This window comes from Chelonia mydas, chromosome 9 (assembly GCF_015237465.2).
Source record: "Chelonia mydas isolate rCheMyd1 chromosome 9, rCheMyd1.pri.v2, whole genome shotgun sequence".
NCBI classification, from domain to species: domain Eukaryota; kingdom Metazoa; phylum Chordata; order Testudines; family Cheloniidae; genus Chelonia; species Chelonia mydas.
In genome coordinates, this window is record NC_057855.1 from 24,524,267 (window position 1) to 24,549,414 (window position 25,148).

The 25,148-nt window shown below is 39.0% G+C and overlaps 1 protein-coding gene across 1 annotated transcript; it reads left to right on the forward strand.

The window, feature by feature from the left end:
- The first annotated feature begins 3,521 nt into the window (after positions 1-3,521).
- On the forward strand, positions 3,522-22,854 carry SLC33A1 (solute carrier family 33 member 1). Its single transcript, XM_037908679.2, has 6 exons — positions 3,522-4,950; positions 8,954-9,144; positions 11,004-11,188; positions 12,570-12,687; positions 13,605-13,820; positions 16,896-22,854. The coding sequence occupies exons 1-6, from the start codon at positions 4,182-4,184 to the stop codon at positions 17,061-17,063; spliced, it is 1,647 nt and encodes a 548-aa protein (XP_037764607.1). The 5' UTR covers positions 3,522-4,181; the 3' UTR covers positions 17,064-22,854.
- Positions 22,855-25,148: the final 2,294 nt, after the last annotated feature.

Sequence of the window (25,148 nt, forward strand, 5' to 3'; positions counted from 1 at the left end):
CATCTTGGATGGGTATGTACGCAGGGTGGCTAGCCTCTCCTGCTGCCCGTGCCATCATGGCTATGCTCTGTTTTTAGCACACTAGCTCTATCAGAGCTAGGACAGGTATGTCTCTTTGAGCTGGGAACTGTAACATTCCAAGATCAATGTGTAGAAGTAACTTAAGAAATCTCTATTGAGAATCTGAAAAAAAAAAATCTCAGTTTGCAAAGGCTTATAACTTGGACAGCTTTTCCCAGGAACACCAAAAGGCACATTCCTGACACAAAGCCTCTTTGCCAAATTTAAAGTCCCAGCTACAAAATATGGGAAGGCTAGAGCTTCTGAAAGAAAAAGTTGCCAGATTTATTAATTTTTTTACATTGCAAAACAATGTATTTTTCCCTAGTTACACTAGTGTCATTCTCGAAAACAGCTGAACCATTTTGTCTGAGGCTTAAAAATAGCAGCCTGAGGTAGATACCATCATGGAAAACTTCAGCCTGAACAGCTAAAGTCTGGCAAAGTTGTAAGTCACTGAAAACAGATCTTATAATGGAAAGTTTCAGGGAACCTTAATAAGTGATGCTACCAGTCATATAATTTTGGTTTCTATCACAGATTGATTAGCTTGGGTTAGCCATATCTTATATCTTGTTTATCCATATATAGACATTCCTAATACTATTCTATATGCCTTTTGAGGCTTCTAAAGAAACAATTGGAAATGGGTCCCATATGTACCCATGGAGTAGGCATTTCAGGTTATAAGATCCACTTGATAAAGATGGAGAGCCTTCATTCACTGTATCTAGTTGCAAGACAAGATTTGTAGTAAGGACTGTATAATTAGTATGTAAGAGGAATTCTACTTTATAGTTATCACAAAATCTGGGCCACACCCTAGTGTTTATTATGATCTTACAGTTTTGCTAAAATGGGAGGCAATTAATACTTAGCACTTATTTAAGTTACATTTGGAAACATTAACAAATTACTCTACTATGAACCCTGATGTAGGTAAGTTTTATGAGCTCTGTGTTACCGATGGTGGCCCAGAGACCCAGATCCTCATTGAAATTAATGGAAGTTAGAAGCCTAAATACCTTTGAGGATCTGGGCCAGAGAGGTTAAGTGACTTGGCCAGATTAACAAAACAAGTCAGTGGTAGAATAAAGATTAGAACTCAGGAGTTCCTAGCTCCCCATCCTGTGCTCAAACTCCCTACAGCACACTTCCCCTCAGGCTATGACTCCATGTGTTTGCAATGAATGGCAGTAGCAGGTCTTGATAGGTTTGCCTAACACTTTATTAATTAAATTGTTTCCATGTTACACCCTCTCCCAGAGAATTTTTCCTTTTTAACTAGTTACCTGACATCACAAATGTAGTCATATTTTTAAAAATATCAAGAATATTTATCTTAGAAAAAAGATTTCAAACATCCTTCTTCAATGACTGATGTACACAGCTCTTCACAGAATGAAGAAAGTAAGTAATTTGATTTGGTTCAGCTACAGCTTTCCCTTGACATCTCTATATGAAATGTCTTTTTATTTCTTATTTAATTATCAGTTTAGTGATCTGCCTACAGAATATTATTACTAAACTTTCAATGACTGTTTAATAACACATAATTTTACTATATTATTATAAATTAGGTCTAGCTTATCTTTCCTTGCTTAATTGTAGCAATTTATTGTGTGTGGGAGATGTTACATACTTTTGATCATACTACTGTATATCGATCTAAAATGTTTAAAGATGCTGTTCTACTAGTCTTTTCTTGATCAGAGATCCTTAAAAATATAATTTTATAACTGCTTTTTCTGCTCCTCATACATGTCACTATATTACAGATTTCTAACTTATTTCATGGTATATGCATACTCTGGGAGCAATTTCAGAGTAACAGCCGTGTTAGTCTGTATTCGCAAAAAGAAAAGGAGTACTTGTGGCACCTTAGAGACTAATCAATTTATTTGAGCATGCGCTTTCGTGAGCTACAGCTCACTTCATCGGATGCATCGGAAGCAATGTTCAGTATTGTTTATCTACCTTTTAATACTAGATACCAGTATATTGAGTCATCTCAAATTACAAGGTTCTGATATATTCAGTTTTACATGTAGCTGCATGGTTGAAGGACAACTAGGTGAAATTGTATCCGTTGAGAAATTCCTTGTCTCCTATATTAAAAATGAGACACTGGAATACATTATACGAATGATATGAGTGATATTATTAGAAAGTGGATGTGTATTCACATAATGGCCTCACCAGCAGAGAGACTGGCAGTCCCCTTGCACTTCTTAAAGTACCCTTCTGACTACTTTTTTTTATATCAATATCCAGTTCTTAACCAGTCAGATTGTAATATGCCTGTGTTGGCTCTTACAATTGAATTGTTCACTACCTCTTTATTTTTCATTGATGTGCCCCCAAACAGAAACCTGCTGTGGGGGCTCTAGAAATATTCATAGCCAGACTTTGCTTGGATGAAGAACCCCAGGGTGCGTGTCAGCATCTGTGGCCACTGGTCACCCATTTGCATTTGGATTATCAAGATCAGGCACCAACCAAAGATAATGCTCTTAAGGGCCAAGTAGGATCTTTTCTGAATTCTAAATTGGCGGGCTCCTTAAATACATCCAGGCTCTGGAAGCCAAATTTGACCTATTTGGTAAATTACAACAGTTCTGGGGTTTGTGTGCCCAGGAAGCCTAACTCTTCCACCAGTTCTCTGGTGCTCAAGAATGTTCCTGCCCATGTTTGATTGAGACTTCCCCATAGCACAGGAAAACCTTGTGGGGTTGCACTTCCTTCCCATAATCCTCATGCCCCCACCCCACGCCCAGTGTTTGGCCACATCTTGTCAGTATTATAGAAGTGATATCACTTCTCTGGAAGACCCCTATATCCGTGATTATTTTTAAGGTGGTTTGAGGGAAGGCAAACACAATCCCTTGAGAAAGGGACAAGGTCTGCTACTCCCCACCGCCCCCCCCCCCCCCCCCCAATGATGGGATAAGTAGGGGACAGAGGTATCCATGATGGACCATGAGAAAACAGAGGCCTCCAGGGTGGGGACTGCAGAATACTGCAGAAGCCGGGGCAGAGGAAGGCCTTGGACGGGGAGCAGCTGGTGGGGGTACCTGCAGCTGCAGGAAGCGTTGGGAGGGAAGCCCTGAGGAAGGCTGGAGTAAGGGTTAAGGTCTCCAGCTATGGGAGGGGAGGGAGAAGGGGGAACCCCAGAACAGCGGAGTGGGAAGCTGAAGCTGGGGATGTAGGGCGGGAAAGAGAGGGGCAGCGCCTGCGAGACCAGGGAAGTCCTACTGGTAGCTGACCGGACAAGATGCAGAGCTGCAGTGGGTCCTGGAGAGGCTAGCGGGGGCGCTGCCGCAGAGCGCGGAGTAGTGCCCGCAGACGGCCAGAGACAGCGCTACTCCGTGGCAGGGGGTAGAATGCTATTAAACAAAACGGCCTCGTTTGACCCAAACGTCACCCACCTCCCCACCAATGGGGTGGGACCACGCCGGCTAGGCTGCGCAGCCGCGAGATTTCCGTTCTTTTCCCCTCGGAGAAAGCATTGTGCTGGCGAGTATTTCCGGGGGAGCCATTATAGGACGGACCCAACCGGACAGGGGAGCCGGAAGTACTGCGCTGAAGCCCATTGATAGCACCACGGGGATGCTTGGTGGACAGAGAGCGGCCAGTGCCGGGCGGGAGCGGAGCGGCGACTCTGCGAAGACACCGAGCTAGGCGAGAGGAGCCGTAAAGGGGAGCGACACCCGTCTCGCGCGGAATACGCTGACCAACCCCGCCCCCCTCTGGCGGACCGGAGGGCCCCCTCGCAGTACACACACTTCCCGGCAAGGGGAAGAGCTGAACTTCCTTGTGCCTTCTCGACATAAAAGAGGTGACCCAGGGAGTGCAGACTTGATCACCCCCCCAGGCCTGGCGAGCAGAGGGCGCTGAAACTCCCCTGCTCTGTGGTGGGCAAAGGTGAGCAGCCCCGTCCCTGGGAAGCCTGGGCGTGAGTGGAGTGGCGTATACACATCCCGCGCTGGCCTGCGGTGGGCGGAGCTGGGAACTTGCGTCCCAAGTGAGTGACAGTGGGCAGGAGCTTCTCTTTGCCGTTATAAGGTTGTTGGGGAACAGTGGAGGCCCCCTCCAAAAAAATTGCGGACTTCGTGTGCAACATGAGCCCAACCATCTCTTACAAGGACAGCAGCCGGCAGCGCCGGCCTGGCAGCTACCACCAGTCCATGGACATGGAGATTAAGCCTCCACCACCAGCTCTGTACATGGATAATCACACTGCGAGACCAGGAGAAGATGACACAGAGGCACTGCTCCAGGGATTTAACTCACCATCCTACATGGTATCCCAGGGATATCGGGCAGAACTGGGTAGTATCCTGCTCCTCCTTTTTCTGTATGTACTACAGGGCATCCCATTGGGGCTGGCAGGCAGCATCCCATTCATCTTGCAGAGCAAGAATGTCAGCTATAAGGACCAGGCTTTTTTCAGCTTTGTCTTTTGGCCTTTCAGTCTCAAGCTGCTCTGGGCCCCATTGGTGGATGCAGTCTACTTCAAGAGCTTTGGCCGCCGCAAGTCCTGGCTTGTGCCCACTCAGTACATCCTGGGGTTTTTTATGATGTACCTGTCCACACAGGTAGACTTCCTCTTAGGCGATGTGGAGGGCAAGAGTCCTGATGTGGTGGCCCTCACTGTGACTTTCTTTTTGTTTGAGTTCCTGGCCGCCACACAGGACATTGCTGTGGATGGCTGGGCACTGACTATGTTGTCCCGGGAAAATGTGGGCTATGCTTCCACTTGTAACTCTGTTGGCCAAACAGCTGGTTATTTCTTGGGAAATGTCTTGTTCTTGGCCCTTGAATCTCCCTCCTTCTGTAACAAATATTTGCGGTTCCAACCTCAACCCAAAGGAATTGTTACCCTTTCAGGTATCATCTATACTATATTGAAATTCAAATCATGATAGTTGTAATGGATTTTGAAACCTTCGACCTCTGTTTGTTTTAAAAGTGAATGTGATCCAGGTTGAAAATGACTGAAAGTTGTTTTTTTAGGTGAAATGTGGGGTCTTAAGCTAGGTCCCAGTGGATAAATGAGTGCAATTGGCAATCTCTGTAAAGAGGCTAAGAGGGATGGTCACTACCCCTTAAATTTAGAGGTCATCCTTCTAGCTCAGGGTTAAGGTATGCAGAATGTTTTGGAGAAACTTTGAAGTGTCATTACCTGTACATTTATAAGTATAGAGGAATTTCAGTTTTCAAAGCTGTCAAGTCAGCACTGGTTTGAATTTTAAAGGTTCATTCTGTTTAGATCAAAATAATTTAAAGCTATTTTGAGCTGATCCTCTTTTAGACAAACATCATCTTTTTCTTTCTTGCTGTTTTTTCCCAAGATTATAAATCGTATGTATTTGCATGAACAGTGTTATTCCTTTTATGGTAGCCCCAAAAATATAAATGTTCAGGACTAGATATGCTAAGAATCTTTCCAAGCCTTATTAGTGGAAATGTAAACAACAATCTTTTTTTTTTTAAAAAAAAAAAACCTCCTTCCTGAAAAACAGTATCCCTGAATCATGGCATAACAGTCTGTGGTATTGTCAGTCACTAGGCTCTGCGTTTTTGTTCTTAGGTATATGTAGGCTATATTTATTACGTATGTTGCCCAGGTATTTCAGAAGTTGTTAAAGCATAGATGTTTTGTATGTGCTGTGACAAGCTTGAGCATTGGCAACTAAACTTCCCAAGGAACTTGGATAGCTCAGAGGATCCGAATCTGAGCTATCCAGCTCAGGGAACCGGGAACTGTTCGAGGTCACTAGTCTAGTGTGGTCATGTTTAGTAGTGAAATGAAACTTTTAACATGGGTTGGCTATTTGAGTTGGATGGTCACTCTTCATTTGTGGCTATATCACAAAAACGCCACCACATTTGGCACCCCATATGGCAGCCTCAGCAGAGAGGCTAAAGAACCTGAACTCTCCTCTTCTCTCTAGGGGTGGGCTTCCCAGTTAAGAGTTAACAGAGGTTTGTGCTGTCTGTCCACATGCTGTCCGTGTTCTGTGGATAAATGGGGGACTTCAGTCTGCAGGGTGTCAAGCTGGTCCCTTGCCCAGGCACTAACATTCTCATGGTTGGTTGGTAGGTAGGTATGGTTTGTTCATGAATGCTAATTTATATAGGAAAAATACTATCATATAGTGACAGTACTGCTCCGGGTGTTGCATACATGGCAATAGGCTTGTGTGTGCATTTTCCAAATGGAACTACATATCCAAGGTTTGGCGCTCTATCGTTTTCTACCCTGCAGCTTCCTTGTTTCCCCAGTTCTGACACTTTCCTGGCTCCTTCCACCATGATTTTGTGACAGGTTGTTCCCCTTCCAACGGTTGCTGGATAAGGTTGCGTGCTTCTGCTTTGCTAAGGAGGTTCAGTTCTGCTCCACATACCCACAATGTTCAGGTCACCTTAGTTTACATGAATAGTATTATTTACAAAAGAGATCTGTGACTATCACAGAAACATTCATAAAAAAAATAACCAAACCTGTTCAACCTGTCCTTGAATGCTAGACTGGATGATGGTGGGAAAAGCAAGTTACCTTAGTACACTTAATCATCAGCTAGGGAAATTTACATTTCTTTATGTTCAATCTCTCATCAAAATAAAATTTACACTAATTTAGGTTTAGAAATAACACTTCTTTCATTAGTGTACTTACTTGGAAGTAATCAATGTCTTAAATGTTGGTACTAGCAAGAAACCTTAGTCATTTATTGGTTGGACATAATTTTAATGACTGTAGAATAGGATTCATAAGGATGATTAGGTTAATAACTGCTTAATTGCCCCAATATGTTTCACTGAACTTTTATCATTATGGAATACTGTCACTAAGTGTAATTCATTTATGTGCTCTCTTAAATACAGGCTTATTAGCCTTTAAGTGATATTTTTAAAAAGATTTTTCACATTTTCCCCCCCTCTGCATACTGATCAGTAGTGGACATTTTGGATGGAAGAATATGTTGCTTTTACCAAGTTAAATTTAAGATTTCCAATCTTAATTAACAGTTCATTGATTTTCATTTGTTTATGCATACTTTTCTCAGCTAAACTAATCACTGCAGCTGGTGCAAATTGACTTGATTAGAAGCATGTGTATAAAATAGGAATATCTTTGATTACAGCTTTGAGCATTATCTTAATCCTAGTAAATTGGTCTAGCACTGCAATAGCAACTGTCTGCCCTGTGGCACCTTTTTGCACTAGTACCTCAGTGCAGTTTTTGTACATGCTGTCAAATTGTTGTACATGCTGAGACCACTATTAGTACAGCACAATGAAAACTGATACTTTACATCATATAAAAGATCATTTGAGGCCCCTATGTTTTTTTTTTCTGGAGGAGGAGGAATCTAAGAAGTTGGGACTAACTAAATCAGCAATGTAGGCTTGTCAAACCACATGGTCTTTTCCTTTTTATTGAAATATTTGAAGCATTATGGAGGGAAACATTATGGAGGCAGCAAATAGGAGAAACAGTTTAAATGATCTTCTTCTCTCCCCTCTGACCCAGAAATACTAAGATGTGGTAAAGATGTGCTCTAGGCCCTTCACTCTGTGTACTGTCTAGTTATATGCCAGGGGAGTTGTCCAGAATCAGGAGGACATAAGGGTGGCTGAAGGCTGCCTTACCCTTTTCCCTGGCTATCCTACACTTTTAAAAGGCACAGTACAGATATCACCCTAGGTGAATGAATTTACAGTACTGGATTGTTTTAGTAATTCAGAAAGTTACCAGTCTTTTCCTTCCTTTTAAAACAAAATCTATTAATATAATTCCCCCTCCAGTGACAGTGCAAGTATTGTAGTATAGTGAATTTTTAATTGACTGTTTTGTACCATCTTTCATCTGTGGATCTTACACACTTTAAACTTCTTTTGATATAAGTAAATATAATCCTCATTTTGTTGGTGTAGAACTGAGGCACAGAGAAGTTATACTGTGTATCCCCTTGAGTTAATGTCTGTGATAGAACCGAGAATGACATTCAGAATTCTCAGATTTCAGAGTAGCATCCGTGTTAGTCTGTATTCGCAAAAAGAACAGGAGTACTTGTGGCACCTTTAGAGACTAACAAATTTATTTGAGCATAAGCTTTCGTGAGCTACAGCTCACTTCATCGGATGTGAAATAGATTTCCTGAAAGTTAAGTATCCTCAGACCTTCTTTTCAACTGTCTAAATGGGCCATCTTGATTATCACTACAAAAGTTTTTTTTCTCCTGCTGATAATAGCTCATCTTAACTAATTAGTCTCTCACAGTTTGTATGGCAACTTCCAACTTATCTGTATGTATATATATTTCTTCTTACTCTATGTTCCATTCTATGCATCCGATGAAGTGGGCTGTAGCCCACGGAAGCTTATGCTGTAATAAATTTGTTAGTCTCTAAGGTGCCACAAGTGCTCCTATTCAGAATTCTCATTTTCCCATCCTATTGTCTAACCATTACACAGTGCTTTTTCCTTAAAGTATTTTGAGATGTTTGAGGATAAAAGGCTGTATATACATTTAAAATTCCTTAAAAGCTTATATTTTAATTTCACTTTTACCCCAGACTCTTCTCCCCAACATGCTCACTGAACTAACAAATATACAAACATCCCTGTAATGACACCAGTTAGCCATTTTTTCCTGCACGTAATGTGGAGAACAAACAGTTACAGAGTTAGGAACATTTTATGTCAGTTTTGGGGGGGTTACATGAGTTTTAATGTTATTGATACTCATGATTGGTATGATTGTAATTCCCATCTACTAAGGTATTGTGTATATTCTTGAAGAATATTTCCCATATTGAGCTGCTAATTAACAAAATGTAGACAGTGATATATTTGAATTATGATGAGGTAATTTAATTTCAGATTTCCTATTTTTCTGGGGAGCTGTCTTCTTAATAACTACTACTTTAGTTGCCCTCTTGAAAAAGGAAAACAAGGAAGTAACACCATCAAAAGAAGAAACAAAAGGCATTACTGATACGTACAAACTGCTCTTCTCGATAGTAAGAATGCCAGCAGTTCTTACTTTCTGTATCCTGATTTTAACAGCAAAAGTGAGTAAACATACATATGAATAATAATTGATAACATGTGGGCCATATTTTCAAACTGTGTTCCCCTTTCATGGCAGAAAATTTTTTTTCACTGTTTACTTGTTGCAAATTATCTAAAGTGTGCGTAATTCTTGTTTTTAAGTAGAGATGTACAAAAGACTTGCATCTAAACCTCCCTTTTTAAATGATTTGATATGAATTAGGCAGGAAGACTCGATTTTAATCATGGTTTTCTACATAAGAGTGCATTCTTGTTGGTTGTTATAACTTGAATACATATTCTTCACAACTTTGAGATAAGATGTAGGTTTCATTTTTAGAAGGTACACACTATACATTTTTAAAGCATGATTTATTTTGAAAACTTTTCAGATTAGTTTTACAGCTATATCAGAAAATGAATGATTGTTTGGTTATTTCATTTACCAAAGGTAATTGAAGCAGATATTTATGAAGTCCTTGGGAGGTGAACTATCTCCAATTCAACAGATCAATCATTAGTATTTGGAGGATTTTCTTGCCATGGTGTATTAGGAGGAGAACATCACCAGACAGACATTTAAATTATTTTATTTAACTAAAACAACAACGTTAAGTATTCTGGAATTTTTTTCTTCTACAGCAAACATATAATATTTTAACAAAACAAGCATATGTCCCTTGCTTCTCACATTTATCTCCAGACTTCTTCTCCTTGTCCAGATCTATTCCGCCCCCAACAATCTTCTATTAATTGAACTTTTTGAAACTTTGCACTTTTAGACAGGAGAGGGATTGACTCTGAGTACATAAATTTGCAGAGGGACAATAGGGTTGAGGTCTGTTATTTCTCACCTATGTATGTATGTATGTATGTTTAAAAACGTTTTTTGCTGTTAACAAGCATGTTACCTCCGGAGACTCAAATCCACAGTTTGAGAACTGCAAAACTAAGCATCTCTGATGGTATCTTCTAGACTGAGCACTGAGTCCCATTGGTTGGATAGAAAGATTAACCTAAATAATCTATACAGAAGCCTGTGGAACCCCATAAGATTGGGTCCCTAATCCATGCACTACTGGAATTTATTTACAAAGCTTTTCTTAAACGTTACATTGTCTCATATTATAGAATTAGAATTTATAATCCCTATTCCATGATGAGATATCTTTGAGCTATAACGTATCTTAAGTAAAACTATTTTTAGATACATGTTTTCCTCAAAAAGCATTTTATCAAAAAAATCCGATTTAAATAAAATCTATTTATTTATTTATTTAAAATCATTGATTTTTATCCACCCTGGAATTAGGTACATTGTTTACAATATGTAAAGACATTTTTTTAAAATTAGAGTTGCAACACGATTTTCTTTGAGGATTGTGTGAACTTTTGATTGTATCTCCAGTATATTGGCAAGGCTGTTTCCTCTAATTTGGAATTCTAAAATCTAATCTGCAATTTGGAGAATGCTTGGGTATTTGCAGGGTCTTTGGAATTCTGTGGCACTGTCGATTTAATTTCTATTGCAAATAAAATTGTGCAATGTACGTTTCTTTAGTTTTATATTGATAGTCTTCATTGTTACCTGCAGCATTCATATGAGCAGGAAATTTGTTGCTGCTTTTAACTTTCTCAGTATGGCCTTGATACTGCAATAAGCAGTGTGCATGTGCAGGAGTCCTCCCATGCAGAATTTGCAACAGGATTGGATCTATATTTGGACGTGAACTATAGGGGGGAAAAAGAAAATTGTAGTTCATTTTAAGTGCCAAACTACTCAGTATTAATGAATATTTGGAGAAATTTAATTTTGATAGTCTAGCAAAGTTTGTCATTGGCTTTCAGATTTTTACTCTCTTTATAACTTACATTGCAGGTTGGCTTCTCAGCAGCGGATGCAGTAACAGGACTTAAATTGGTGGAAGAAGGAGTACCTAAAGAACACTTAGCTCTACTAGCTGTTCCAATAGTACCTTTACAGATAATATTGCCTCTGATCATCAGCAAATACACAGCAGGTCCACGGCCACTGAACACATTTTACAAAGCCATGCCTTTTAGGTAAAAAAGTAGATGATAGATTTTAACTTTGCATGTTTATACAATGTATTTGAATTGTGTAGTTTGAATAAATAAAAATAATATGATGTGAAGGTTGTACTTTTCAAACATACAGACATAAAGAATTATGCAAGTTAAGATTCTCATAGTAAACTTGCTCACGTTTCAGGGCACAATTTTTACCTCCAATACACCTGTGCAACTTCTGTTGAAGTCAGTTAGCGTTGGACATGTATATTTGAAAGCAGAATTACGCTGCTTTTGCTTTAAGCAAGGTGTACATCTGACAGTACAGGGTGATATTCTTCCACCCTTACTCGAGTAGTACCTTACTCTACAATTAGTTTCACTAAAGTCAGTGACTGTATTTGTATAGCAAGGTACTTCTCAGTGGTAAGGATGGCAAAATCTGGCCCATAACTAGTAATCCAAAATATTTCATCTGCTAAATCCTACTTGATATACTCATACTAGTAGTCCCATATACCTCACTGGGTTCAGTTGTGAGAATAAGGGAAATGGTAGTCAGCCTATTTATGCAATATGGGTGCATCAAGGATGAGAAACTTAATATTTGCATTTTATGTCTCTTAAATGTCTAAAATTGTCACACAGTAGTCTAGTATTTTAATACCTCTTTAAATTGTAGAAAAAGGGAATTGGATTCTGCTGATTTCACTGTGTACTTCCATGGTTGCAGCACCGTCAAACATATGGAACTCCACAGTGATGCAACAGCACAAACCCCATCTATGCAACTAATATCAATACTATGTATTTGTTCAGTAATTCAATATATAGTAAAATTTCAATTTTCTGAATATAAAGTTCAGCCATTTTTTCAGGATACATATGCACAAAAGTCTTACTCTTTTTTCCTGCAGTTTAAAAAAAGGTATTTCTTTTGCTCTTGCATAACTGAAAAGTGAATAAGTAGTCTCTTTTTGCTCCAAATTTAAAAAAACAGACCCTTAGCTAAGTTGTGTGGTTGTTTTCACCCAAAAGAGAACTTTCTGAAAGTAATGAGCATTTGAAAATGGAGAGGGTTATTTCTGGAGACTTTCTATAACCTTAGCTATAGCATTCACTGCCAAGCAAAACTAGCTTCGTACGAAATGTTTATAACTTCAGTTGATATAGATATACACATACACACAAATGAATTTAAAAACAGTTGGTGTCCATCTTAGAAACATTTTTAGGTATATTTGAAATAAGTTTTTACTATAATCTTTCAGATAAATGGATTCACATCACTAACTATTTTAAAAAGCATCTTTGCTCACACATGAACGCTATAGATTTTGCAAGATATGCAGTGATTCATGTCCACATATTTAAATTCAGAAGCTAAAAATTAGTCTTTTCCCCTTTGTTACAGGTTACTGATAGGCTTGGAATTTGCTCTTTTGGTTTGGTGGACTCCTAAAGTACAACATGAAGGAGGATTTCCTATCTATTACTATATTGTGGTGTTGCTGAGTTATGCTTTACATCAGGTAACAAGTTGCTACATTTTGTTGTCATAAAGATAGTCCATTCATGCCCCCTGCAGAAAAATTCTATCTTAATTATATTTTTACAAGAGGATAAGTTATAATCTGGCTTTGTCCTCATCTTAATTATACTGGTGCTTTTATAATGGGAGACTGAAATAAAGTTATGAAATGGAGTTAACTAATAACTCCATTTTATAATCCTAGTGAACTGAATAACAAAACCCATACAGTAGAACAGATCAATCAGCCTGCTCAGAGGATTTCTCTTTGCTCTAGTGTGGTTCATCAGAGATTTCTTGCCACATTTTTATTCACTAGATCAGCTTTTTTTTTCTCCAGCAATTATTTTTCTGAAAGTGAGCTAAAGAAACCCATTTGAATGGGAGTCAGGGGAACCATTTTCCTTTGAGTCTGACCAACATGATGATTATGTAGTTCCATAAAAGTACACAGAAATTCATGTGAGATCCCTTCCCTAAAAAGCTTATAAAGTTGCATTTTATTGACTGTTAGAAATACCACAATGGGTTGAAAACAAAGCCTGTTGACTTCAGTGGGCTTTGAAACGGGGTCAGTGTTTGTGAAGTGTCTGTGAAATAATCTGATTGACAACTCTGTATGTATTAAAGCATATTCAATCTGATCTATCATATCTTAAATCTATTTCAGATAATTCCAAAACATCTGAGGCTGGGTCTACGTATATATGAGCCAAACCAAATGGCAAGATTTCCTAGTGTTGTTGAATGTAGACAAATCCTGACCACAAAGCAATTTTTCTAGTGATTAACTGCACAGATCTCTGGAAGAACTGCAATAATATAAAATAAATGTTACTATATTTGAAGTAATGTGTTTTTAGATTTAAAAACAGTTAAGAATAATTGAATCAATTTTATTATTTTTTCCCCCATCAGATTACATTATACAGCATGTATGTTGCTATAATGGCTTTCAATGCCAAAGTTAGTGATCCATTGATTGGAGGAACATATATGACACTTCTAAACACTGTGTCGAATCTGGGAGGAAACTGGCCTGCTACGGTAGCTCTGTGGCTTGTTGATCCACTTACAGTGAAAGAGTGTATAGGCGCACAGGAACAGAGTTGTGGAACTACAGCTGCTGCAGAAGTAAGTTTGGAAAGTGTGATGGTCTCCACTCTGATGTGTCTAAATATTATAATAATGGTTTCTCTTAATGTGTCTTGCACATTCAAAGGCCTTCAAAATGTCTCAGAGAATCCTCGATTAGGGTTAAAAGAGACTGCAGGAGGTCATCTAATCCCCCCTGCTTTCCCCCTGCTTAAGGCAGGACCAATCCCCAACTGAATCATCCCAGCCAGGGCTTTGTCAAGCCGGGCCTTAAAAACCTCTAAGGATGGAGATCCCACCACCTCCCTAGGTAACCCATTCCAGTGCTTCACCACCCTCCTAGTGAAATAATGTTTCCTAATATCCAACCTAGACCTCCCCCACTGCAACTTGAGACCATTGCTCCTTTTTCTGTCATCTGCTGCCACTGAGAACAGCCTAGTTCCATCCTCTTTGGAACCCCCCTTCAGGTAGTTGAAGGCAGTTATCAAATTCCCCCTCACTCTTCTGTAGACTAAACAAGCCCAGTTCCCTCAGCCTCTCCTCGTAAGTCATGTGCCCCAGCCCCCTGATCATTTTCGTTGCCCTCTGCTGGACTCCCTCCAATTTTTCCACATCCTTCTTGTAGTGGAGAGCCCAAAACTGGACGCAGTACTCCAGATGTGGCCTCCAGTGCCGAATAGAGGGGAATAATCACTTCCCTCGATCTGCTGGCAATGCTCCTACTAATACAGCCCAATATGCAATTAGCCTTCTTGGCAACAAGTGCACAATGCTGACTCATATCCAGCTTGTCATCCACTGTAATCCCCAGGTCCTTTTCTGCAGAACTGCTGCCTACCCAGTTGAAGGCTAGCCTGTAGCGGTGCATGGGATTCTTCCATCCTAAGTGCAGGACTCTGCTCTTGTCCTTGTTGAACCTCATCAGATTTTTTTTTTGGGGGGGGGTGTCCCAATCCTCCAATTTGTCTAGGTCACTATGGACCCTTTCCCTACCCACATCCAGTTGCTTTTTATATTCCACTAACATGAAGTTTGATTTTTCTACTGAATCTACTCTTCAGTTATTAAATACACACATATGCTCCTGTTGGAAAACTACATCTTCAGGATGTTTACTTCTTTCTTTATAGCTGGGGGGAAGGCGGAGGAGACAGGAAAATGAGAATAAGAGGCTTCTCAGGGATGCAATGAAGGACTGGATTAGTAGCAGGAGTACAGAGGATGTGGTTACACTCCTCAAGCCCGGGTGGATCAGGATTTTGTAGTTTGAAATGTTGTGATTAGGTGCTTTTTAATTATTTTTGGCAGGATATTTCCCCCTCCTCCTCCTCCTTTCCCCTCCCCTTCCCTCCCCATTGCTTTTCCTCTCTTTCCTCCTCAGTGGGTTTTCTGTTTTATCACCTTCTGATTCTTTCTTTCTAATTTGACTTTTTCTTTACTTCCCCCATTTTTGATCATCCCATCTTCCTGACCATATGATGTTTCACTGCTTCTAGAGCAGTGAAATTGGCTCCACTCCCCCTCTCTCTAATGCTCTTGTGGATGTTCTGGAGAATAGAACACGCTGTGCTACTGCACACAGGGTAGAGCAAAACAGCGCAAACAAGTAAAGAACTTTGGGGAAATGAGGACTTCAAATTCACGTCTTTGCTGAAGCAAGAAATAACTGGCATCTTATGACTCGCTTTAGTCAAACCCCTCGTTGCTCATGGCTCAAACTTCTACATACATAAGAGCATTCTATGGTGAATACTGTTTGGGCTGTAGAAGCACACTGATTGCACAAAGCATTCTAGGGATATAAATATTGGATCCAAACAATAGGTATGGAGCAAAGCAGGATTTCTTTAAACCAGAGCAACTCTCCATTCTGGAAAAAAATTGATTCCAGCCCTGATAAATCTAAGATTCCTAGGTATACCTCTCTTCATTCCTGTTACTAATTAGATCTCCCATCCACTTGCCCTCCTCCCTGAAATAGGTGAGTGAATCTCTTCCTCCTCCAGTCCGTTTCCATGTCTCCCGCACTTGTATCGTTTCCTTTTGCTTCCCTGTCCACGTGTTGCTGGTCTGGACAGCACTTCAGAAAAGGGGGTTTGCTTTCAGTACTCTCTCATTCCTGTTAAATGCATAGTGACTACAATGAATTTGCACTATAAACACTTTTTTTTTTTTTTTTGGGGGGGGGGTGCTTTTTAAAAGGTATAAGGAAATATGCTCAAGATGTGCTTCATAGGCATAGCCATAGATACCAAGAATAGTTGTAGACAAAATGAATACATAATGTCTGCAGATCTACAACAATATAATGAGAGGTCTGTAATACAGTATAATGCAAGAGTTTGACTTCTAAAAATGAGTCTAGGCTTCTGAAATATGAACGTTTTTTCATGGGCTTTGGAAAAATTGCAATCAGTATTCCATCTGTATGCAATGCACAAGCTGGGCATAGTGGTTTTTGGTGTTTTTGTTTTGTTTGTTTTTGGTAACTGAATTGATCCCCAGGCCCGTATGCCCCCATTGCCCAAAGCAAATGGGGATAGAAGGTAATTTAATAAACTCTGTAGGGTTGTTGACCATCCAAGAGGAGGGAGTGAATAATGAAGTGGAATCCAAAGATCTGTGGGTAATGAAGCCCCCAACCAAGAAGATCATAGTTGTTACTCAGGGTTAGCTCACTGCCCCATAAAGAGGGATTCTCTGACTAAGGTTTCCCCTCTGTGTTCCTTGTACTCATGCTCCCATTGAATGCCAGTCTATGGCTGCCCTCTGTGACCCTACTCTGGAGGTGGGAACACTGATAACTGTGGCAGTCTTGGTGTAGGTACTTTATTGTATTGGAGAAGATATACTTCTTTGTGTGGCTCATCTCCCTGTACTGATTGTTTTTCTTCTTGGCCAAGAAACTAATGTTTCGGGGGGGGGGGAAGGGGTAAAGGCAACTATGAAGGGTAGCATAATTGGGAATCTAAAATGTGTGCTTGTTTAAAATATACTTAGAAAGGACTTTTGCTGTTATCTATATTTGAATTTTAAGCACTTGTCTCACTATAAAGAAATACTGGGCAAATGTTTCAATTTGTTTAATAAATATGTTTGTTTCTCTCACAGCACTGTACAAAACTTGGTGGTTCTTGTGTTACGATGCTGGATGGTTATTATGTAGAATCCATAATCTGCGTTGCTCTGGGATTTGTCTGGTGGTTCCTCCTTGGGTCAAAACTTAAAAAGCTGCAAGATGAAGGACAATCTTCATGGAAATGCAAGAGGACCAACTGATGTAATTTAAATACTGGATGGAACTAGCAAATTGTTAGAGCTTAATTTTAGTGCAGAGACATTTCATACTCATTAAACAGGAGTATACATATTTTTAAAATGCCAAATGGCTGGGAAAACTAAGACCACTAAAAGTGGCATTTGTGTATGCAATACCATTTGCTCTATGTGAAAATCTAGTTAAGGTCAGAAAAGTAATTCTCAAAAATGGCAAGTTTGTACTACAGATTTATGTCCTCATGGCTGCCTTTATATGTTTAGACAAGCAACACTTAAATTGCAGTACAGTAGCTATAGAAGAGCAAACTGTTCCACACATATACATCTCAAAATCAGCATTTTCAGCAAAGTTCTGTGTTCTCTTTATATAAAAAAAAAAATGTTAAGCAGAAACAATTTTGGCTTGATCAATTAACAAGTTGGCCTTGGCAGTGCTGTCATTTAAAAGAATATTTAATTTTGTAAACTAAGCATATATAAACTAGCAGTGATTGAGGAAGAATAAATGTAGAACACACATGTCATTTTCTTATCACTTTCCTGACCACAACCACACTTCAATGGATGAAACTGTGTTTAAAAGCCTCTTTTAAATGTATTTTCTGGCTTTTATAAGCTTTAAAGATTTATAAGAAACATAACATTTTTTATAGATTTGAAAGTTATGCCTTTTAATTTATTGTCTCCTCTTGTTTCAAGGCACTTTGTTTCAAAAAGTAAATCAACTGGTTTTTTTTTTTTTTTTTTCCTTTTCAGTAAAACTAGTATGAGGTGGGATTTATGTAATGAGTGCCGCACAATGCCCTTAGTAAGCCTTGAGTGTTGAAGGGTCAGATCGAGTGTTGAAGCTTTTGTGTGTTAAAGGCTAAGCTTCAAAATAATAAAAGCTGGCGTAATCCTTACTGGGTTCTGTTTGCATTTGTGAGGGAGAAATGTGACTAGCTGTATAGCTCTTGTATTACGAGAGAATTGGAACATACAGATTAGAAAATGAGTGAGAAGTCATAAACATTTATGTATAGCCCAAAGAGAAGGGTGAACAAAAGACATTCAGTGCCTTTGAAAGATGTAGTGTGTGGTCATGATAAAATTGCTCATTACAGCACATTAATCAGTTAAGAAATAGGTTGTAACTAACTGTACCAAGCAAGATATGTTGCATCATCTAAAACAATTCCTTCAAAAACTCATAAACTGGTACTTTGTAATTGAGATTTGCTTGCTACAGTCAGTATCAGATGAATCAGCTTCTTGAGTGCCTTAATGACGCACAGTGTGCTGTATATCCAATGAAAAGGCACTTATATATTTTGTTGGATGTATGTTATACATCATTACTTCAATTGAATGATATTAAAAATACCTTGTAAAGGTATGACAGGTTAATATCTGATTCCTTATAATACACAATTAAATATCAGATGTTCTACCTGTCTTGTGTGCTTTTAATATTTTTAAAGGAAACTGTTTTTTGCTGAAATATAAATTAACATTAATTCTTGATTCTAATTGAATTACGAGTAAACATAATGGTAGGGTTTTTGTTTAGGTCTGGGGAGTAAAAGATTATTGGTAGCAGTTGGGAGGGAAGGTTTGTTTGTTTCAGTACTAAAGATTGCTCCCCTACCTCCTCTCACCCTCCCCGTCACCTCCATCCACAATAAAAAAAAATAAGCTTGTATTTGGCTGGATGTCATCAGAGAACACAGAAGCGCAGAATTGAGACATAGCTGGAGTTATGAACTCCAGTTTCCTCTTGCTGCAGTGTGTTGGTCCGGTTTAGCAATAGCACATTATCCGTATTTTAATTCTCTTAAAATAACTGATTAAGAAATCAAGCCGACTTACTTGAATATAAAAGCACAGCTCTCGCATGAAATATTTTCATTTTCCAAAATCTTTAAGATAAAGCTTAAATTATTTGCGTTAATTTCAACCCATTACTGTCTGCTGGATAAGTGCAAACAGAACATACTGCTGGGTTTAGTAGCATAGGAAAGCAGTTGTCGGTTTTCAGCCATGACCAAAAGTCCTCTAATGGCTTGAATGTGGCTTTTACTTTTTGCCTGCTTTTACAAAAACTTATGGACTGCAGAATATATACAACTAAATGCAGAAATTTTTACAGTTGGCCCTCCTTTTGCAGTTCTGTATTACTGATTCTACATGTGCCAAGGTGATTCTTATTAATAAAATGTTTTGTATTTGAAGTAGCTTAATCATCAGAGCACCTTTTCAATTTCTAAATAAAACCGAAAACCAAAATCAATAGTAAAACAAAGTAATGTATTTGAAATGTACTTTCTTTAGGTAAAAGACATAGTTTAATAACTACTTGCAATGTCTGGTCTGTCAAATGAAGGACTATCTTGTGCTGTGTTTTAACATTGCTTAAATTGGAAATGCTGCAGTTATAATATTTGAGTGGCAGATTGCTAAATGATCCTGTTAACGGTACATTTTTTCTCTCTCATAAAGAGGAATAAATTGTTGTTTTGAAGGGAAGGAATTAACATCTAAAAAATAACACCAGATCAGAGATGCTAAAAATGGTAGCTACGTTTTATTAAGATCTAGATGTGCACAGATTTCAACTGGAATGATAACTTACTATTTAATATTTAAATGGGAAATTGGGGAAAGTGAAGCACATTCTAGGTACTATTATGTGGAAACATTGCATAATGTAAACGGGTAAATATATTGCCTCTTAGTCAATAGATGTTTTATGGCACCAAGTAAAACTTTTTTCCACAGCACACCTAGGGAGCAGAATGACTAGTGACCTTTGTACACAGGCACACCTAGCTCATTAGTCTGAATCTAGTTCTGGATTGCAGTGATCAAAAGTCATTATCATTTATCTATAATAAGGATCTCAGCCAAATAAGTTGGTGTTCTCAGACCCTTTCTTAGTAGGTAGTTGGTCTTGTCATAAATATCAAGCACTCCAGTTTAGCAGTCACAGCAAAGAGCTGAAGGATTGATAGGCCATGTAAACTGAAGTTATCTGCTTTGTTTCCATATCTCTCCAGAACAGAGTTGAGGTGCATTGGTTGGGCAGTGTGGGAATGTTCTTGTATTCATTTTGTAAAGAGATTTTTTTTAAAAAAAATTCTAATGTTGTCAGTCTATTACCCTTTCACAAGCATTTAAACCTTTTTCCCTTTTAAATCAACAATTAGTGTCTCAAGTTGCTTAGAAATACTTTATTCTTAACTAGCACTCAAGTAGATTAGCCTAGTACCAACTTTTGTGATGTACCAATAATAGCGAGTTTTCTGCAAAGTTTTAATATTTCATTGTAGTTTTGTGAAATTACATTGAAAGCTACCTGAAAACAAACAACCAGTGATCTGAAATATGGTATAAATATATAAGTGACTGATAAAGGATGGTGTAGAGATCTCGAGTCTTAATAAAACAGGACAGGGAGATGTTAGACTGGGGGATCTCAACTTTTATGAGCCAGGCCTTCCCTCCTCCTGCCCCCCCCCCCACCCTTTTTTTTAATATTGAAGCCTTGCTTCACAAAATGGGATTTTCCAATGTAATCAGGATGGAACTGGATCTATTAATATATTGATTTCTAATAAAGGAGATGCTACTTTACATAAATCAGACAGCAAGATCAACAGACTAATTGTGCATAGGCTAGGAAACCTTGTAAACCTTAATACCCACAAAGTTTTCAGGGCAGTATTTCTCAATGTCAGCATTAAAGAATGCTAGTGGGCTCTGCAACCCTGTGTGCCAGGTTACATTGCCACTTCTTCAAATTTGGCCCAGATGACCCTCTGTTGTGATGGAGGGGTGACCAACCCTAATTTGAGTGGCTGCAATCCTGTGTGTCAGGACACAATGTTGCTCACTCCTGTGGTCGTAATGCCACTCATTCAAATTTGGCCTGGCCCTCCCCTTTGTCATGATTGAGGGGTGGCCGGGCAAAATTTGAGTGAGTGGCACTGTGAACGAGTAAGACTTGCTGATGGCCCCACCCCTATGCTGAGAACTGCTGTCACACAGTCTATATTACAGAATGGATCTTATTGCATTAATCCAACAAACTTGTTAGGATTCAATCCTGCAAGGTGCTGAGCACCCTCAACTCCCATTTGAAGACTGTAGGAGTTGAGGGTTTGTAGCATCTTGCAGAAGTACGCAGAATCTTGCAGGACCAGTCAGAATTCTTAACATAACCATTTTTGCACATCATCTAAAGCTACGGCAAAGAGATGCTTTGAAGGCTGTCTGTACATGGTTGGGTGTGTGATATTTTATAACTTATTAAATATCATTCTGATATAAGTCACTACCTTGTAATTCTATCATGGAAAAATCCAGGTTTAGAGGATTTATATTTTGTGAACTCAACTTGATTTTTTTTCCACTACAAGTTAATTGAAATATTGTAAAACGTTCAAACGTAACACAAATTTCAAAGAACATTTTTTCCAGTGAAAATCGTATAATACATGGTTACTTCTAGTTCGTTACTAGATCTGCAAGGCTGAAATCTGTTGTGTGAAACATTTTAAGTTTGAACCCTCTACATAGCATTAAAAGGTTCTTGATACAGGAACACGAATACTCTTTTCATTGTTGCCTTGGTTTATAAGTTTGACTGAACTCTGTACTGTATCTGAAATGTCATGACCATATTGGTATTGTCTAATATACTGCTTTTTCCTGAGAAGCCTAAAACTGGTAATTTGAGATAGACCTGTAAGATATAAAAGTGGATATGGCCATTGGTGTGTTAATGATTACTTCTGTACTGTTAATGAAAGCTGGTAGAATGTACTGCATAAATTAACCTCTTCATATTTAGCACTGGGGAGACTCGATTTCAGCAGTTGGCTGATATCCAGGAACTCTGGTTAAGAATGAATTTATTATGAAATTCAGTTACTGTTGAACTAATATTGGGAAAACAATAAAATAGTATGTGTATGCTGGAATATTCCAAAAACATTGTTTTTCTATTAAGTGTACTGTCCTGGAGATACATGTTAATAAATGGGGAGATTTAATAATTCTATGCAGTCTGCTTACGATACAAGAGAAATAAAGCACACACTACTATTTTAAATTATTATTGTTTAAATTAAAGTGAATATTAATCTTGTTAAACTGGAACAAAACTACAGTGGAACCATAACTAACATGCCCAGGGACCATTGTAAATGGCTGATTTTATTTAAAGTTACCTCCAAATCCATTTTGCTAAAATGAGAAACTATTGTTTTAAAAAATATTTTTGTTAAAGGATTCATTATTGTTTGTAGTGCTGTAGCTGTGTTGGTCCCAGGATATGAGAGAGACAAGGTGGATGAGGTGATATCTGTTCCTGGACCAACTTCTGCTGGTGGAAGGGACAAGCTTTTGAGTGTCACAGAGTTCTTCACCCTGAGGAAGAGCTCTGTGAAGCTTGAAAGCTTGTCCCTTCCACCAACAGAAGTTGATCCAGGAATAGATATTGCCTCACCCATCTTGTCTCCAAGTTTATGAAGTCTGTTCTGGGACTCTTAAAATCGTTCACTTATTAAAGTGTGACGACACCAGATGGTTACTTCCTTGCTCATCATTAAAATGCTGAATTTATGGAAACATTAGACTGGAAGATCTTTCGATTCATTTGTTCCACTTATTTCAATAATGTGATGCTACAATTTTTAAATGGTTTTTTAGGTATTTTGTGCATTTCACTTTGTTTTGCAATGAAAGCATTCCTTGAAATACTTTTTTTCTTTTTCAAATAAAGGATAATTAAATACAGACTTGCTGGTAACTGGTATTGAACCCCACTGAATAGCAGAAATTGGTAGTACAAATGCATTTGTACTACATACAGCATTTGTTGTGGGGTCTTTCTAAGACTCTATATCTCCAAATTGGCAGAAAGGATTTTGGCAATCTCTCTGAGCTTCAAATTATTCCTAAGAAGATTTCAGTTCTACTTCCCTTCCCCTAACTTGTGGATGGTTGGAGAAAATTAAAGGACTGTTACTTACAATGATGTTAATCAAGATTAACTTTGAAATCAATGAAGTTGCATTGTTGTAAAAACAGTGAGAATAACAAAGCCCGAACTTCTGAATGCTCTGTAGCATTATGCTGGTTAGGGGAGCAGCCACTATCTATCTGTCTAGTTAGTACATACCTACAGTATCAGATTGCTTTTTCCCAGCTGGTGGGTAGATTCTACTTTTTATACTATTACTCTAAACCAGTGGGTCTCAGACTTTTCAGACTACTGTATCCCTTTCAGGAGTCTGATTTGTGTACTCAGGTTTCATCTCACTTAAAAACTACTTGCTTACAAAATCAGACATCAAAATTCAAAAGTGCCACAGCACACTATTACTGAAAAATTGTTTACTTTCTCATTTTGTCTACTGAAATTTTAGTTCTGACTTCACAAGTGCTCTTACGTAGTCTGTTGTAAAACTAGGCAAATATTTAGATGAATTGATGTACCCCCTGAAAGACCTTTACTTACCCCCAGTTGATAACCACTGCTCTAAAATTTACATTCTTCATAGCTCTTCCAAAAGCAAAGCTATAGCTTTTAAAGATGACCTGTGATGGAAGAAAGTGGTTCTGTGCCCCTTTTCCTTTTTGTTGCTTTATCTGGTATACAGGTCTGAGAGGTATTTTTAAAGCTCTTTTTCTTCTGCTCATTTACCATAGAAGTATAAGGAAAAAATTATGCTCTTGAGTTTTGTTGGAATTGTTCTTGGACCAGAGAAGTGGAGTGGGAGTTTTCTGTGCTTAATGGACAAAGGTGGGTGGTGGTAGATGCGTGGGTGGAATCTGACAGTGGAATCTCTGACAGAGTAATCTTTCAACAGTTTGTCCAATGTTTGAGTTAAATAAGCATTAACAAAAACAAATAGTTCTAAATATATGAAATATCCTGTTCCTGCAGTAGTTCACGTCTCAGTTCCTTGGTTCCTGAGATATCATAATGCTATTATTTCTCCAGTCCTGCACAGAATCTCCCTGGAAGATAGGATAGACAACATTTGAATTTTTGTGTGTGCGGCGGGGGGAGGGGATATTTTGGTCTCCTTTATAGAACCATAGGACTGGAAGGAACTTCAAGAGGTCATCTAGTCTAGTCCCCTGCACTCATGGCAGGACTAAGTATTATTTAGACCATTCCTGACATGTATTTGTCTAACCTGCTCTTAAAAATCTCCAGTGATGGAGATTCCATATCTATGTACTGTAAAGATGCCAAAAAAGGACAAAGATGCTATAGATTTCTCTACAGGTAACTTTAAAAGTAGCTGTTTATACTTTGCATTAGGAAGCTGGAATTTTTCTGTAACCCAGTATCTCCCACAATGCTGGACATCTGGGCTGCGCCTCTTCTTTCTGCAGCTCTTGGAGGCAGATGAAAATGTTGGTACTGTGCACTCTGGCCAAACCCCTTCTGCTTCTGCATGCTGCCAATTTCTCTGCCTCTGAGGCAGTGGTCAGTTGGTGGTTTGATTGTTGCTGCCTCTGTTTGTTTTAATTTTTACCCTGTTTTGGAGCAGTGGTAATTTTTTTTTTTGCTTTTTAGCTTCCTCCTCCTTGTCCGTTGGTCCACGTGAGCAATTAAACCCACTCTGAGACTTGGCTCCAGCATCTCCCTGCTGGCTCTTCTGCCCCTATCCAGGCATGACAGAGCAGCCAAAAAAGCACTGGGCTAAATCCATGCAGTGCTCCATTTCTAAAGGCAGCCTGCCCACGCTTGGCAGACACTGAGTTGGGCCCAGGCTGCACCCACTGAGCTAATCCAACTCCATTAGGTCCTGAGGCTTTGAATCAGATGAGCATGTGGGGTCCCTCCCACCAAAGCAACCATGTCTCCAGCATGAGGAAAAATGGACCAGGAATCCTGGAGCAAAGCAGGGACCGGCTCCAAAGATGACGAGGATTCCGCCCAGCTGACTTGGGTAACTCCCGGAGAACAAAGAGGGGAGACTTATGGGGGCACAAACACACCCATTTGATCTTAAAGGTCCTTAGTGCTCTGGGAAAAGAGCCAAGACTCATAACCATCCCCTCTTCTTCTCAGTTTGACCTGGAGGT

Excerpts from the sequence above, each read along its gene's own strand:
- SLC33A1 (XM_037908679.2), top strand. The coding sequence starts at position 4,182 with ATGAGCCCAACCATCTCTTACAAGGACAGCAGCCGGCAGCGCCGGCCT. Across the intron at positions 4,951-8,953 it reads AGGAATTGTTACCCTTTCAG|ATTTCCTATTTTTCTGGGGA; the intron begins GTATCATCTATA and ends ATTTAATTTCAG. Across the intron at positions 9,145-11,003 it reads TCCTGATTTTAACAGCAAAA|GTTGGCTTCTCAGCAGCGGA; the intron begins GTGAGTAAACAT and ends CTTACATTGCAG.